General features: G+C 36.5%; 1 protein-coding gene across 1 annotated transcript in view; it reads left to right on the top strand.

The window, feature by feature from the left end:
• nudcd1 (NudC domain containing 1) overlaps positions 1-16,625 on the top strand; it is a 66,939-nt gene that overhangs the window by 18,729 nt on the left and 31,585 nt on the right. The window contains exon 6 of the mRNA XM_020934417.2: positions 12,759-12,966. Within this exon, the coding sequence (XP_020790076.1) occupies positions 12,759-12,966 (208 nt within the window). The remainder of the gene's footprint in view (positions 1-12,758; positions 12,967-16,625) is intronic.

The raw sequence follows: 16,625 nt of genomic DNA, 5'->3' as shown, positions 1-16,625 counted from the left end.
GACTAAACCAAGGACAAGAAGAGGATCGTATTAAAGAGAACATCAGGACCGAACTCGACTCACCAAACTTTGTTCACTTTTAATGGCCTCAGCCGAGTGTGAAAAATACCACCTTCTCCCATTTTTGAACAACAGTTATTTTTGGGTGCACTATGTGGGAGGATAAGAGGTCTCCTACCTGCTTGTTTCCATAGCGATGTTTTGTTTTGCCTAGAAGGTTCCAAAGTATGGTATTAAATGTAAAAACATTAAATCTGGCTTGTGTTTTTTATACAGGTTTTGTTATGGCCCCAAAACATGAAAAAACTCACATATCTCCTACCTGTTTTTCTTCAGTTTTCAGACTAGCTTAAAACTTTTAATATTATTACTTATGTTGCATTGTGTCACCATGGTAACTCCTGAACACGAATAATACTTTGTCATGCATCTAACTAGTCATTTATTTTTGCTTGCTAAACTTTAATCACATATAGTTCCATATTGCAGCTTTAAAATCCATTTACAATCTTAACAGGATATATTATATAAAAAAAAGGGATAAGATATAAAAATGTGATGATATGTTTGACAGTAGTCTGCCTGTTGTCTCCCTGACAATGTTTTGTTTTGCATAGAAAGTTCAAAAATGTAAAAAAAAAATATATATATTTTCTGCTTTTTATACAGATATTGTTATAGATTAAAAAAAAAAAAAAGAGCAAACTTCTTACTGTGAGCAGATTTGAAACTTCACAGATCTTACCTGTAGCTGCTGGCGTCCATGAACATATATACATTTAATGCCATACTGTGGAAATTTCAAGGCAAAGTGATAACATCTCTATGGACCAACACCCTAACTGTGTCTCCCCATTGATCCGACAACCTATTACTTGTGATGAGGAATGTAACTATATATCTCACCATTTGTGAAGGCTAACAAAACTGTGAATATGGTACTTACTTCTTTAAAAAACATTGATACTGTTGATGTTGTTAAAAGTGTTATTAATGTTAAGTCTCTATTGACAACACCAAAGGATCATGGTTTATGTAGTTCTCAGTTTGTTTTTTTTTAAGCTATTCCTGCACCATAAATTTAAATTTAAGCAAAGAAACTTCTAATTTGATATTATGATGGTTTACGATATTATTGTGAGACTTTCGACGATACAATATCCCAATATTTTGGTTATTGTTACATGCCTACTTATGATAAAGTGCTTATATTTCAGTTTTTCAGAACATTTCAGAAGCTAGAGATGGGAGAGATTGAGATTGAGATCAGTAGTGTCTTATATTGGCGTACACCTACACACTGGGGCTGTTCTACAATGCATCTTTATTGGCGTAGTGTTCAGCAGTTACCATGGTGACACAATGCACGGATTAGATAGTTTGAAAACTTGAGAAAAAAATACAACATGGATTTAAACAGCACATTTTCAGGAGCTTATGATCATTATGAGCTTTTTGGTTTTCAACAAAAATGTGACTGTAAATGTGACTTTTGACTGTAATTTTATGTGTGAGAGACTGAATACATCAACTAAATCAGCTCTTTCTAGTCAGATTGAGTTAAAAGAAAGCTCACATTAAGCCTAACTCGAGTGACAGAGCTTCAGACAGAGTAGTGCTCCCAGTTAGCTTCACACGTCCCCAGGGAATGTGGACAACATCAGCTGCAAGTATCAGTAGCTTGCCTGTTCATAGACTAGAGTTTAACCTTGAGCGCAAATTTGAAGTGCAAAGGAAAAAGAAATTCTCATAAAAAGTGACGTTTTGCCCAGCGTTTTGACAGCATTCATTGCACTCGCTCGCATGATTTATTTATATTAACTCTCATATTCGTGTCACTGTCCTTTACTTCTGCTGCTTGTTAAAAGACTGAAGCAGAAACTCTTGGTGGTCACCATAGAAACACCCGAGTGGACCGTTACCGCAGAGACTCGCACCATGTCGAGGTCTCTTCTGCTCGTCTTCTGTTCGAAATAAAATAATAAAAGTTTCTTGCTTGCTTGCGGGAAGACCTTTGTAACCACTAGAATTACTGACTAGGATAGGCTAATAGAAAACCACTGAAGTGAAAATGATCAGTGTTACTGTGTTATTCGTAACTTTCTGAACCCAAAACTCTTTCTTCAATATTAATGCCCTCCACCTAGTGTGAAAAATACCACTTACTCAGATTTTTCACATTTTTGGCCTTGCAACAAAACATGCAGTTATAAGTGGTCTGCCGCCAGCTTGTCTCCATGGCGATGTGATTGCTTTGCTCGAAGGTTCCACGGTATGGCCTTAAATGTTAAAAATCCCATTTTATGTCAGCTTTATTGCCAGTAAACTTGTATTCATGTTGTGAGCACCTGTAACCTGGCCTGGTAGAATGACCTGCTTCCAGCTATAGGTTTAATGCCATACTGCGGAACTTGGAGATATGGAAGTGGTGGACCCTTCCCCAGAAATGTTACAAAGTTCTCCTTTAAAGGTCCCATAATATGCCATTTTCTGATCTATGTTATAATGTTGTTTCCTCATCAGAAACACACCTGGAGTTGTGTTTTGTTTCATTCACACGTTTAAAACACAAACCCTACATATTTATGCTGAGTTCTTCTCTCAAACAGGAAAAACTCTGTTCCACCTTGTGATGTCATGTGGTAATACAGGAAGTGCTCCACTGTGTTTTAAACCTTTACTAGAATCATTTGGATAATTTCAGACCTGGTATTACCAGTCTCTACTGAACAAAAGGTAAAAGGGAGCTGTTTAACTGAAAACTGCCATTCCATGTCGTCACAAGGTGGAACATAGCATTTTGAGCTTTGGAAATGTAAACAGGATTCCTTAAACATGCATGAATGAAACAAAACACAATTCTGGGTATGTTTTTGACAAGGCATCAACATGACAACATGGCTTCAAGCTCACAAGAGTCAATTTTGTGTAATATAGAACTTTAAATGATGAAGGTTATTGCAATTTAGGTTCTTATTTGTTTATGTTATGAGGTTCTTTTTCAGACCAAGGGTTTGTTTTCATACCTGACAGTTTCGACTGCTCACTAGCGGTCTTCCTTAGAGTGGTCGCATGATGTTGCTGTGACGTTGTTTGGTCAGCTGATGTATACAGGTTTTGGCGCTGTCTTCCTACCGGTGAAGGCAGGACGACAGAGCCATCTGCAGTCCGACTTCCTCAGGACAGTATCCCAGGTGTGTGAGAGTAAAAAAGTCCCCTCGTCCAGGTTTATAGTCCCGTGGTCACGTTTCCGTATTTCGATTGCCTCTTTAATCCACTGGCATTTGTTTTCCTTTCCATCCAATGATGCTTGCTCCGTCCCAGTCCATAATGTGGTTCTCGCCGTTTTGAGTTGTTCCTGTTCTGCTTTGTGTTTTGTTGCTCATATGCACGCCTTATTTGGGTCTTTTATTTGTTAGCCATTTTTTCTACAAATATTCTGCTTGTTTTTTAATATATTAAGTGAATAATTGTTGTGAAACATGCAGACAAATCTCATTCCGTTTTATTAGAAGGCCTTTCCTGGGGTCTTTAACTCTGACACGCTCTGGATTCTGGGTATTTTGCTGCCTGTTGTGAATTGTCAGTTTTGATTAACGTCATTGACAAACATCGTCCTCATGTGGCTTAGGGGTTTTCACCATAGAAACGCCACTGGACCTGAACAGAACCCTACCTGATGCTACTTTTTCCACTTTCAAAAATAACTATAGAAGTCGAAACTCATTTTGAAACGAGATTTTATCAACCTGCTCGGTCCACACGAGGCCAGAGATGTGTGTGAGTGTGTGTCTGTGTCCTTCTATGTGTGTTTGAGTGTGTGCATATGTGTGTGTGTCTTATATATGGAAGTAATGGGGCTTTTTGGACAGACCTTTAGAGCTCGGTCCATTTGGAGATGCAGGAGATAAGATGTGGGAGATGAGAGCTCTGTAAGTGATGGAGGAAAGTATAAGAAACTGCAGTAAGAGCAGGTTAGACTTTATTTTGCATCAATAGAAAAGATGCAGAATATACGGACACAGGGTTGAGTTCAAAACAACACTATATAATCTCTTTTTTTTTAGGTGCTATTAACAGTAACTGGGAGCTGGGAGATGTTAAAATAAATATAATATTGCAACTGATCTGTAGATATGCAACATTTGAATACAGAGTTTTGTTTGTAATAAAAACTATTAAAGGCCCTGTATGGAAGATCATCTGTTCAATTAGATTTTGGATTTTAAATACTACACTTAAATAAAGCACCTAAATACCTCACTTTTAATTTTTAAAGTAATTTTTCAATATTTTTCAAATTCATTCTGAAAATGTCACCTTTTAAATATTCACTTATTTTTTCAAACCCTCAAATTCAACGGTCAAAATTCAGAGTGTAAAATTTGCGCTGAAAAATTTCACAACAAAGATCCAAGATGCCAAGGCTGAAACAATTGATCATGTGTGCTTGAGGAAGAATTTTTTTACACTCTTACAATTTGAGGGCTTGAAAATATTTGTGCTAAGTATTTAGAAGGTTATTGTTTTATACTGAATTTGAAACACTTTGAAAATGTACACTTAAAATTTCGACAACTAAAAACAACAACAACAGACAACAAAAAAAAAAGTTTTTTCAGAGTTGAAGTGAGAAATTCATAGACATTTAAAATTCAAAATCTGATAAAAAAATTGTCTTCCATACCCTGTACCTGATTTTTCCATGTATCTGAGCAAAGTCTTCTCCCAGTACAGATAGATATTGTAGAAGCAGTTCTTAAAGTCAAAATAATAAGACTTTTGCCCCATTTTCATAGGACATTCAATCTTGACTAAGTTTTCAAATGACAAGCACATTGTGTTCAAAATTAGACTATAATAAAATTATAATTGCATATTAAGGTTTATAAATCACAATCGCAAATCTAATAAAAATACTTGTTTGAAAAATTGGAATTACTAGTTGATGTTTTTCCCAAATCATCCAGCCCTACACACATATCTGACTTCCTGTTGGTAGTTCTTGAATTCATGGTGTCATGAAGGTCCCAGGTTCAAACCAAACCCAACAACCCAATGATTCACTTCTGGTTTTATAAAGATCTTTGTAACCTTTGCATTTTCTAAGTGCTTAGTGAGTGTTTTTTACTCTGAAATATTCAAACGAGGTCATTTATTGAAAATTTTGTGAATAGTTACTGATAATATAATTATTAAAACTGCAGACTAAAATTTGCTGTGCCTCCACTCACCAGGTATCTTCAATTATACATTAAAGGGCCCCCCACATTACACTAGTTTTTGATTTAATATGATAATGGTTTGTCATTACAAACATACCTGGAGTTGTGTTTTGTTTCATTCACACATGCTTAACACACAAACCCTGCATATTTAGGCTGAGTTCTTCTCTCAAACAGAAAACATTGTATTCCACTTTGACTCCACTGTGTTTTTAAAGTCCATACACCTTCACTACAATCATTTGGATGATTTCAGCTCTGGAATTCATAATCTCTACTGAACTAAATGTAAAAGAAGTTGTTAACTTGAAAACTACCACTTCATAAAGGTAGAGTGATGGAGCATTCTGAGTTTTGAAGATGAAGACAGTTATAATGCATTACTCAAACAAGTGAGAATAAAACAATACAACAGATGACTAGGGCTGGGTATTTTTAAGGAGTTGCCAATACGATACATACCTCAATACATAGGCCACAATACGATACATATCTCGATACAGTGCACTTTTGATTCGATACGATATATTTTAAAGCGATTCAATATGCTTCAATAAAAAATTAAAGGCTAAATCATGGCTGTGATACTAAAAGTCTTTCATCAAAACAGTGTAAATGTCAAATGTGTCATATAAACAAGCAACAAATCTGTAGTGATGTAACAAAATAATTTAGTGAAATATACCAAAAAATACTCTTGGCGATATATTGATATTGATATAGCAGCCCACGATATCAATACTGTATCATCACATTAAACAATACGGTATTTTGATATTTCTGCACAGCCCTACAGATGACAGATTTTTTTTTTTACATAAATGGAAACAAATCTTTACTAAATAATGATAATAAATACAGTTCTATGGTTGTCTTTAATCTTTTTCAATGATCCAAATGTTACTTTTATTTTTACTTTTTAAACTGAAGCTACAGATTAGGTTCAATATAAGCCGATAAGACTGATGAAGCCAACTGACAGCGTCATTGACCTTGTGCAGACATGAGTGAGATAAGAAAACAAACAGAGGCGCGTCAAAAGCCTTGATCACAAACAGATAAAAATACAAAAGTGAAAATCTGTTTTTAAAATCTTAAACCTTCTCTGTCTGTTCTTGCAGTGTTTGTCACATTTGTCTGAGGTCTTCATTTATTACACAGACTGACTCTTGTGATTTTTAAGTCTTGTTCTCATCAAAAACATACCTAGAGATGTGTTTTGTTTCATTCACACATGTCTGAGTAATCCTTTATTATTAATCTGTTTACATCTCCAAAGCTTAAAATGCTGTTTCACCTTGTGACTACATGATAACATAAAAAACTGCACAATATGAGCCCTTTAAAACTGCTCCTGCTGATTTTATTCCAGTTGGAGTAGCTGCCAATGTTTCCTCTAGTGATTAAAAATCCTGTTAATATCACCATAAATATTTAATAGTCTGTGCATCTTTTTATCTTTCCATTTTCTTCATAATGGGGAGTAAAGATTAATTACAATCTAATCAAAGTCCAATTTAAATCGGTGCAATTAGTAAATCATTATAGTTCTCATTATTTGCCAATTTCATATCCTCTGTAAATGGGATAATATTCTGTCTCCCCCGTGGTCTTTAATATGTGAAAGAACAGTCACTAACCCTGTAATTTTAGACCTCTAACAGTTCTGAAATACATGTGATTCTTGTTTGTTAATGCTCTATATGTGGTCTGTGAGTGAATGCTTAAAAGGTCTGATATTGCACAAAATTGACTCTGTTGTGATCATAGATTGTATAAAGAAGTGGACTAAGCGAGTGTGACGTCCCCCATAGCCTTCGATTCCAGTCAAATGAAGCTCACAATGTTGGCGGTTACAGGTTTGATGGTTTGACGGACAAAATAGTGAAATAAAAACACCAGGATCATGTAGAGCGGGTTAATACCAACATTTTAAGACCAAAATGAGGCTCACTGCAGCAGTTACAGGGAGGGTCGACAATATTCCAATGTAAATCAATTGGAGCCTAGGTCAGAAGGAGCTGGAAGAGCCACATGCAAACTTCATATTTGGAACGTGGCTGTAGACTGTATAAAATAGTTGACTAAGTGACTGTGACATCACCCACAGCGTTCAGCTCCACTCAAATGAAGCTCCCAATGCCACGGTTACAGGAACGAATTTGGAGCCAAGTCCATATTTGGAAATCCGACCGTGAGTATCATTGCAACCACAAGAGCCAATCATGACTGAGGTTGTTAAATGTGCTCGCCCTTCTCACCAAAAAGCGGAAAGGGGTTTATTTAGCAACGAAACGCACTAGCTGTCAATCAAACCTGTTGCTAACATAGCGGGAGCAATCTCGTGGAATGAAGGTGTCTGATTGTTCAGTTATTTATGTTCATATCTTGATTTAGGGACAAAATAGTGAAATGAAAAATTCAGGATCATGCAGAGTGGGTTAATACAAACATGTTAAGACCAAAATGATGATGCTCACAGCAGGAGTCACAGAGAGAGGGGCGACAATATTCCAGTAAGTAAATTGGAATCAGGGTCAGTAGGAGCCGGAAGAGCCTCCTGGCGAACTTCCTATTTGGAACACGGTGACTAGTGTGTTAGCTATGTCCATTTTATATACGATCTATGGCTTTAAGATATGTTATAATGTTGTCACTCCTTCAAAAACATACCTAGAATTGTGTTTTGTTTCAGTCACACATGTTTGAGTAATCCTTTATTATTAGTCTTTCTACATCTCCACATCTCTAAATGCTTTGTTCCACCGTGTGATGTCATGAAGTAGTAGTTTTCAGGTTAACGACTGCCTTTTATCTTTAGTTCAGTAGAGATTGGCATTCTTAAGCCTGAAATGATTCTAGTGATGGTGTATGGAGTTTAAAAATACAATAGAGCCCCTCCTGTGTTACCACATGACATCACAAGGTGGAAGAGGTTGTTTTCCATTTGAGAGAAGAACTCAGCCTAATTATGCAGGGTTTGAGTGTTAAACATGTGTGAATGAAACAAAACACAACTTCAGGTATGTTTTTAATTATTAAACAACATTATAACAGATGTCAGAAAATAATAAGTAATATGGGACCTCATTGTCTCAGTACTATTAATCGCAATAAAAAAGAAATATCTCAAATTATCAGCTTTTGCAAATGTGTACAATGAGAAAACAAAGGTATTTTAAAAATGGGGGACTTAGCAATACAGTTTTTTTTTTTTTTTTTCCTGAAATTGATCAATCACAATTATTTATTTGATTTCTTTTTTTTTTTTTTTATTCTGGTCTGAACAACATGCTTTTATTAACAGCAGACAATTAAAAAGCTGATCATTGAGTTTGAAATTCAATCATTTCAAATCATCAATCAAAACTACACAGCTTTAAAAAGTGTGTAATTTTTAGCTTGTTACAAAAAGTCTTGATTGGCATAGTACTATTATAGTTATAAGAAGTGTGGCGCTGAGTTGTGAGCGGAAGTCTGTTTCTGCTGCTGAGTGCGAGGAATGAGGAGCCTGTGAACAATGTGGGCAAAAGTGAGAACAGATTTCAGCCAAAGAAAAAAATCTAACCGGAAATGCTGCTGATTCTGTCCTTGTTATAAAAGGCTATGTGGAAGGTTAGGCTGCACTCACTGAGATTCAAGGGCTGCTGAAGTATGAAAAGAATGTATAGCTGGATAATAGAGACTTCAGTGAACAATGTCAAGGAAGAAAATGTTGCAGACTTGAAGTGTGTGTCAAGTTCATTTTTTATAACATGATTACAGTAACCAGCGCTGGCCAAAGTGCGTCAAACAAGAGGGACGTAAAGTGATTCAAATAACACAAAACACAGGAGGAAACTATTAAAATATGTAACATGAACATTTCTTACATAATGCAGCTCGTCTGGCTATTGAAGGCCAGTGCAGTTCAGGTTTGGTAATAATGGTTTAAAATGATAGAGACCGGAAGATAACTGGTAAAAAAAAAAAGCAGTTTATAAAATACTTAAAAGTAATTTCCAATGCCAGAAAGTGCTGAAAATGTATTTGAACTAGAGGTAGACTGATATATATATAGATTGGCACATTTTAGCACATTGACTATTGGCCTAAAAGCTCCAGCACAGGCTGATATTTTGTTTTGGCTGACCTGCTGCATAAAGAGTACAGTGCATGCAAAATTTTATTTGCACACAAAATCTGCCCCACATATTGACTCAAAAATATCAGCAGAGCTCATTGGCCATTCGTTTCTCTTAATTCTAAACAATCAGTATCGGCACTGACCATGAAAACCCACATCATCTAATTTGAACTTCACATTTGATTTGCCATTTTGATCAATCACAAACCAGGAAGACATTTGGAAAGATGCAATTACAGCTTCCCAGGCCCAGTTTTCTTCATTCACATGTTATTGTAGCATTCCGTTTAGCATTATGTTTGGCTTATCAAGCAATTACAACCATACCTCAGTTTTCATAATTTCCCCACTGACATACAACTCTGATCGCACTGGGAACACGTGACATGTACATAGAAGAGATGAAAGCGACAAATTCCAGATGATTCGAAAAAGCACATAAGTATACAGTCTTCATTTTACAGCTGATCACGTTTACTTCAGTGAGTTTTATCACACTCGGTTTTAACAGATCCATGTTAGAGCCCATTGTCGGTAATTACACCAGAAGTTGTAATCTAATAAATTGTGATCTTTCCAAACATCTTCCTAGTTTGTGATGTAAGCATGAATACAGCCTATTGCCCAGTCTTAGGGCCTGTTTACACGAGAACACTTGCGGGTAAAAACGACAAAATATTTTACCGGAAGTGTCTTTCATTTAGATGGTGACAGCATTTTTGTGGCTTAAAAGTGCAAAAATCTGAAACCACCCTCCAGAGTGGAAAAGTTGAACATGCTCCACCATAGCGTTTCCATCTACACTGCCCAAGACACAAAACTCTGGTCAGATCTGCTCACGTCGCGTACGTGTTTACGTCATATACAGTACGCAGAAACAAATATGTCCGATGGCATGCATACCCAATCGAATTCCACACACTTTTGCGTCACCATATGCATGCAGATTCTCATCTTAACACAGAATAAAGTGAAGACGCAACGCTACTTTTACGTCTTCTGTTCAGGTCGTATAAACATAGCCTCAGACCTGTGACCACTTGGTTCAAATGTAATCCACCTGATGATGATTGTTGATTAGTGTTGCTGTAAATTACCTCAAATATGAATAAAAAGTTGCATGAATCTGTTTTTCTACATAATCATATTGTAAAAAAGTTGTATTTTTACATTACATAACAATTGCAGTGTAAAATAACAATCCAATCATGTATTTTGCACAGCTGTATTGACACTGTGAGAGAGTTCAAACATCTCTATCTATAGTATCTATTTACCAACAGCCCTGATAAAGAGACTGCATGTTCCTCTTATCCACCATAATGACAAGAGAACCTTATTTACTCAAGACACGGAGGAAAATCAATCAGGACTCTGTTTAGATTCAAAACGTGACGCAAACTTCCAACTGCTTGAGTGGTTTAACAAATAACACAGCAGCAGTGACGTGTGTGAAATAAAACCTGGACAAAAGACGTTGGGATTGTATTTTGATAGACCTGCAAATGTAGCTGTTAAAATGTTGAGATCAATAAAGTCTCATCGGAGTTGAATAATTTCTCCATCTCTGGTTGTTTAATGGCTAACAACAGCTTTTGTGATGTTGATGGAAAGCTGACTCAGACGCAATGATTTCTTGTCCAATTATTCAAGAATGCTCTTAATGTGTTCTGTAAAGCTTTTTTAAACCGATGGAGGTGAACTTGACGCTCTTTTGCAGATGTTTATATGTTTAAGAAAGCATTAGATGTGAGAAATTTTCCGGTTTTTACAAGTAGGAAAATACTGTTACTGTAGAATTTGCTCTTATAGATAAACTCAAACAAATTAGTACATTATAAAGTAGGGGCATGAAAAAATATTAAAATACCGTTATGTTGCGATACTAAATTTGATGATACAGGCGTATATCACCATGAGTATTTTTTGGTATGTTTTTAGGTATTTTTTTGTGACTGTACAAAATTTTGTTGCTTACTTTGCACAAGTAACGGTTTAACAAAGAAATATTGTTGCTAAAATGTATTTGGCTCTTAAAAATACAGCAAAATATCAGAATTTCTTACAATATATGGATTATCGTCATATCGTGATAATATGGTATCCTGAGCCATGTATCATACGGTATCATGAGGACCCTCTGATTCCTCGCCCTATTATAAAGTGCTGTACTATGATGTTTTGCAGATGTAACTTGAATAACTACAACTACCATCAAAACTACTAATACTACTTGTAACTAATATGGTAAATACTGCGATTTCTACTGCCACTGTCAAGTACTATTACTACTACAATCACTACGTTTTAACATTATTGAAAGTCTTAACTCAGCGTAGTTTTACTTTTAGTTAGAATTATGGAAATCAATCATCATTATTATTCATGTCAAAATATGGCATACAAAAACTAAAAGATTATAATAAGTGAGTTATTGACCACTTTAGAACACAATTTCATGTCAGCGCTCCAAAAAAGTAAAGCTAACATTTGAAGTGTTTTTCTGACTGTTCATGTCACATTGACTTACCTTTATCATTCAGAAAGTTTTATTTCACAAAGCTGGTCACAGATTAGACCATTGTTTCCCAAAGACTGGGTCGTGACCCTCAGGTGGGTCGCAAGATATTTTTTGGGGGCGCCTTGTCACGATCTGCATCTAGGTCTGCAATATACAGTTCAACAGACTATTTTGTTCCAGTACTGCTGGTTCAATTGAATGTTGCAAAGAAAAAGAAATGGACTACTAATGTCCAAATAGGCAACTTATGGATATCTTTTACTGTTGGTTAAATTACTGTTTTTTCATTGTTTAAAACTTGAGTAATACTAATTGTTGAGAGAGACACGATCATTCAATAACATATCAATAACATATCCTTACTAATGTTCAGTAATGGTCAAATCCACCTTTATTATGTGATTTACGAATAATGTCTGTTGACTTGGCTCATGAAGGTTTGTGACTTTTAAAATATGGGCCCCCAGAAAAAAAATTTGGGAAACACTGGATTACACAAATGGTATGATATTAATTAGGCAAACAGAAATGAGAGAAAATATGATGATTTCAATGTTGTCTGCTTATCGTGTCAATAACTGAATCATTGTTAAATCGCTGTGTTTTCTCAAAATAATCTTCAAACAATTCTCAAACAAAACACATACTACTACTATTATCAGAGCTACTAAAATACAAATAACACTTACCTTCTGTTACTGCCATTGTATTAATATGTATCAGACCATGTATTAATATCCGGTTATTTTCACTTGTTCCTCTCATGTCCCCTTCTGCTTAGTATCTGAATAATCCCCTGTGATTCCACCACTCAGACAGTATATACCATGTGTTATGTATGAGCTCTCCTATCTCCTCTCAAACTTGGAATTTCATTTGTATTCAGATCCCATTTACGTGTGGCAGCAGACCGCCGAGGACCTGACCGTGTGCGTGAGACTGCCGCAGGGCGTGACCAAAGATGATGTGATGTTCAGTCTGACGCCGGACCACCTCAGCATCGGGGTCCAAGGATTCTCTCCTCTGCTCCACGGTCAGCTGTACGCCGCCGTGGACCCTGAGGGCAGCGCCTGGTTTATTAAAGATAACAAGAGGTTTGAACACAACACTGGAGACTCTCTTTTAGTTCATAGACTTTATAAAGAAGTGGGCCAAGGGAGTTTGACTTCACCCAGAGCGCTCCAGTCGAATGAAGCTCACGAGGCTAGTGGTTATAGAGGCGAATTTGGAGACAGTTCCAGGTTAAGAATTTATTTACAAACAAAATTGTGAAGTAAAAACACAAGGATCATGTACATTTTAAGATCAAAACGACGAGTTTCACAGCAGCAGAGAGATCGGTGACCCCATGTTTTCTTCCTATTTGGAATGCGGAGGCTAGTGGGTTTAACCTGATTTATCAGCTGGTATCACTTCGTAGAAATCGTCTGACCTCGCAGCATTAGGATTCATTCGCTCAATGATAAACGGGTACTTTTTTTATTTAGCGAGTCGCTGCTGCTTGGTTGTGACTTATGTTATCCTGTAAGAAGAAGGGCAGTAACGTTTTTTCTCTTGATAAAATTCACCAAACATTCTCTTTGTTCAGGCTTTAAATCCTTGATCTTGGGAATCGTTGCCAACACAGAATGTATGGCTTCATCTACATCCATCTCGACCGCTTTGTTTATTGTTGTGCTGTACCACAAAAGGGACCCAGACAGGCGCTTGGGTTTTGTAGTGGCAGTTTAACTCCAGTCTGCCACTATAGCTGTGAGGGCTGTGTGGCTTTAGCTTGACTCATGTGTCTAAGATGAAAACTGAAAGATTCAATGTCCAAACTTACAGAATATTGATTATGAGGTTTAATTGTAGATGCAGATTCCATAACTGAAGAATACACAAAATATCCTGATCACACGGTCAAAAAACTGTATGGCCTCAACCCCCTACAGCTTCCACACAAAGAATAATCAGGCCACAAAGGCCACCTGGCTATGAGCCACTAGGCTCCACCCCTAAGGCTCCACCCCAAACACCTTGAACCAATGTGGGTCAAAAATGGCCATAACAGGTTTGATGTCATGGCTTCACAGCTCTTCACTGATTGGCCGATGTGTGGTCTACAACTTCCGGGGTTCTTGCAAGCTGTTTAGTGTATTCCGATTCCTGACCTGGTTGCTGGAGAGAAATGGAATTGAGCAGAGACACTAGGTGGCATCAGCCTGGCTATAGTGGGTTAGCTATGTCCATTCATATATACAGTTAAAGGAATGGACACAACATTGTAGAATCACACAGTTAGTTTGAATGCGGTCAGAGACAGCAGTGACTGAAAAGTGATTAATCCAGAAGAGCTCAACATTCAACGCCCACTCCCCTGGTTCCGTAATAAAATTTCTCATTTATTTTTCCCCATTGACTTTCCGAAAAAATTTTACAAATTTGAAGGCTTGCTCAGAACTAATCAGAATTTTAATCTGTTTCTAATCTGTTTCCGTGACGTTATTAAAACATTTTGCCATATCTTGCGTTTTAAATGTGACTTTTGGATTTAAACCATAACTTAACTTAAATCTCCTGGCCACCTCGGTTTATCTTTCACAAAACAACTGCTTCTTTTTGCATCCATTCAAAATTATCTTGCTTCAATGATCTGGTCAACGCAATTAGATTATTGAGTCCTAAGGCATGTATCTGACCCAAATAATATGGTAATCTAATTCCTTCAGAAAATACAATAACCAAGTGGTAGTTATTAAAGCTCAGAATAACATTACACAGTAAAACAATATAACACAGCTCCGAGCCTCAGAAGCAATATTTGTTTTGAAAATGTGTAAAAATGAGGCTTTATTTTTGTATGACGTCTGTCCCAACTAGTACTGACAAGACCAGCTTCAACGAACTCGGAAAGGACTCAAAAACTGTGGAAGTTATTTTTTTAAAGGTCCTATATTACACAAAATGGATTCTTTTGTCATGTAGTGGTAGTTTTTAAGTTATCCACTACCTTTTGTCTTTTGTTCAGCAGAGATGGACAGTTCCAAGACTGAAATCATCCAAATGATTGTAGTGAAGGTGCTTTTGTTTTTAGCACTTTCTATATTACCAAATGACACATCACAGGGTGGAACAGAGTTTTCATTCTGAGAGAAGAACTCAGGTTAAATGTATAGGGTTTGCATGTTTAACTTGTTAATGACACAAAACAAAACTTCAGGTATGTTTTTGATGAAGAAACAACATTATAACAAAGATCAGAAAATAATATAGGCCCTTGCTGTGAAAGTAAATTGGATTTCTGTACAGTGGTCTTATGGATTCATGTATCCCTCAAAATAGAATATATTCACAAAATGTAGTTCTATCTAATGAAACAAATCAACATATTTTTTGTGTGTGAAGCCAGAGAATAATTAATCTGAACCTTTTTCAGAGTTGCATAAAGGAGCTGTTCTGGAGCTGGGGCTCAGTGTTCAGGGTCATAAAAGTGCCGCAAAAATCAACAAGAAACTTCTGGAACAAAATGTTTTCTCCAGGACATTTTTACAAGAAATCTGTGTCCTGACAAGTTTTTCAATGAGAGAGTGAAGGACACAACTTCTTACTCTGAACTGAAAACTTTTATAATCTCTACAAACAATTTCTCTGGTGTTTAGGCTTCATTTTATTTGCTCTCTTACTCATGTGCTGTGCAACATTTACAGTGTAAGGTGAACCAGGGCGTCTCCATGGAGATGCTATTTCCTTGCTTAGTTCTACAGTTTGAGATTGAGGCGACAGTAGGTCCAGTGATAGAAGTTGGGGCTTCGAAACCTGCTCTCGACATAAACATAAACATTGGGAGAGCAGTTAGATCAACTGACCCACAGGCTGGCAGCTCCCTCAGATGAATACTATCCTTGTGTCCTTGGGCAAGACACGTAACCCACCCTGTCCCCAGTGTCTGTGTACTCTGGTGTATGTGTGTCTGTGTGAGTGGGGGAGTGTTGCTGTAAAACGCTTTGAGTGCCTTGAAGGTGGAAAAGCTCTGTATAAAAATGTGACTATTTACCATGTTATTTCCTTGCTTATTAAACATATCTGTCTCCATGGAGACAAGCTGGTGACGCCACCGGGCCAAGTTACAGGTCAGGTGTTTGGAGAGTAATGTATATTTTGAAGCTATAAAAACACTTGTGAAGGAATACACTGTAGAACATTATAGGCAAAAAAAGAACATCTCCATTTAGATAAAATAGTTGCAGAAACTCCTCCGAAAAAGGCTTTAATCGTGCACCCTCAACACCCAGGCCCTGTACCTTTTTACTCCATACAATATATATAATCTACGGAGCAGACATATGTAAAAATGTATACAGAATAATGCCTGTAAATTTCAAAATATCATTCTTTTGGACCATGTGGAACAACTGTGTGGGGCTTTCTCACACAGCTCCTCTGTTATGGTTCAACATCAGTGTGAGACAAGATACTATGTTCTTCCCTCATGGTTTTGGCCCTTTTAATTGAATGTCCATAATAGAAAATTGGCATCACAAATTCACTAAAAACATAACTTTACATAATGAAAGTCTGTACCTTCAAACATGACCTGAAAATACAGTGAAAATTGTACAAATTGTTACATATAAGAGTCATTAAGTTATTTTAAAGTGCTTCAATTAGTCATTTTTATTATGTAAGGTGATCTTTCAATAACTTTAACCACAGACTAATTTAAAACTCTAACTGTATTAATTCCCTCCTTTTAAAAGTTGCACAATATATT

This window comes from Boleophthalmus pectinirostris, unplaced genomic scaffold, assembly GCF_026225935.1.
Source record: "Boleophthalmus pectinirostris isolate CB_2022bp ecotype Guang Dong unplaced genomic scaffold, ASM2622593v1 HiC_scaffold_21, whole genome shotgun sequence".
NCBI lineage: Eukaryota > Metazoa > Chordata > Actinopteri > Gobiiformes > Gobiidae > Boleophthalmus > Boleophthalmus pectinirostris.
Note: the sequence above shows the minus strand (reverse complement) of the source record. Positions and strands in the feature narration are given on the sequence as shown.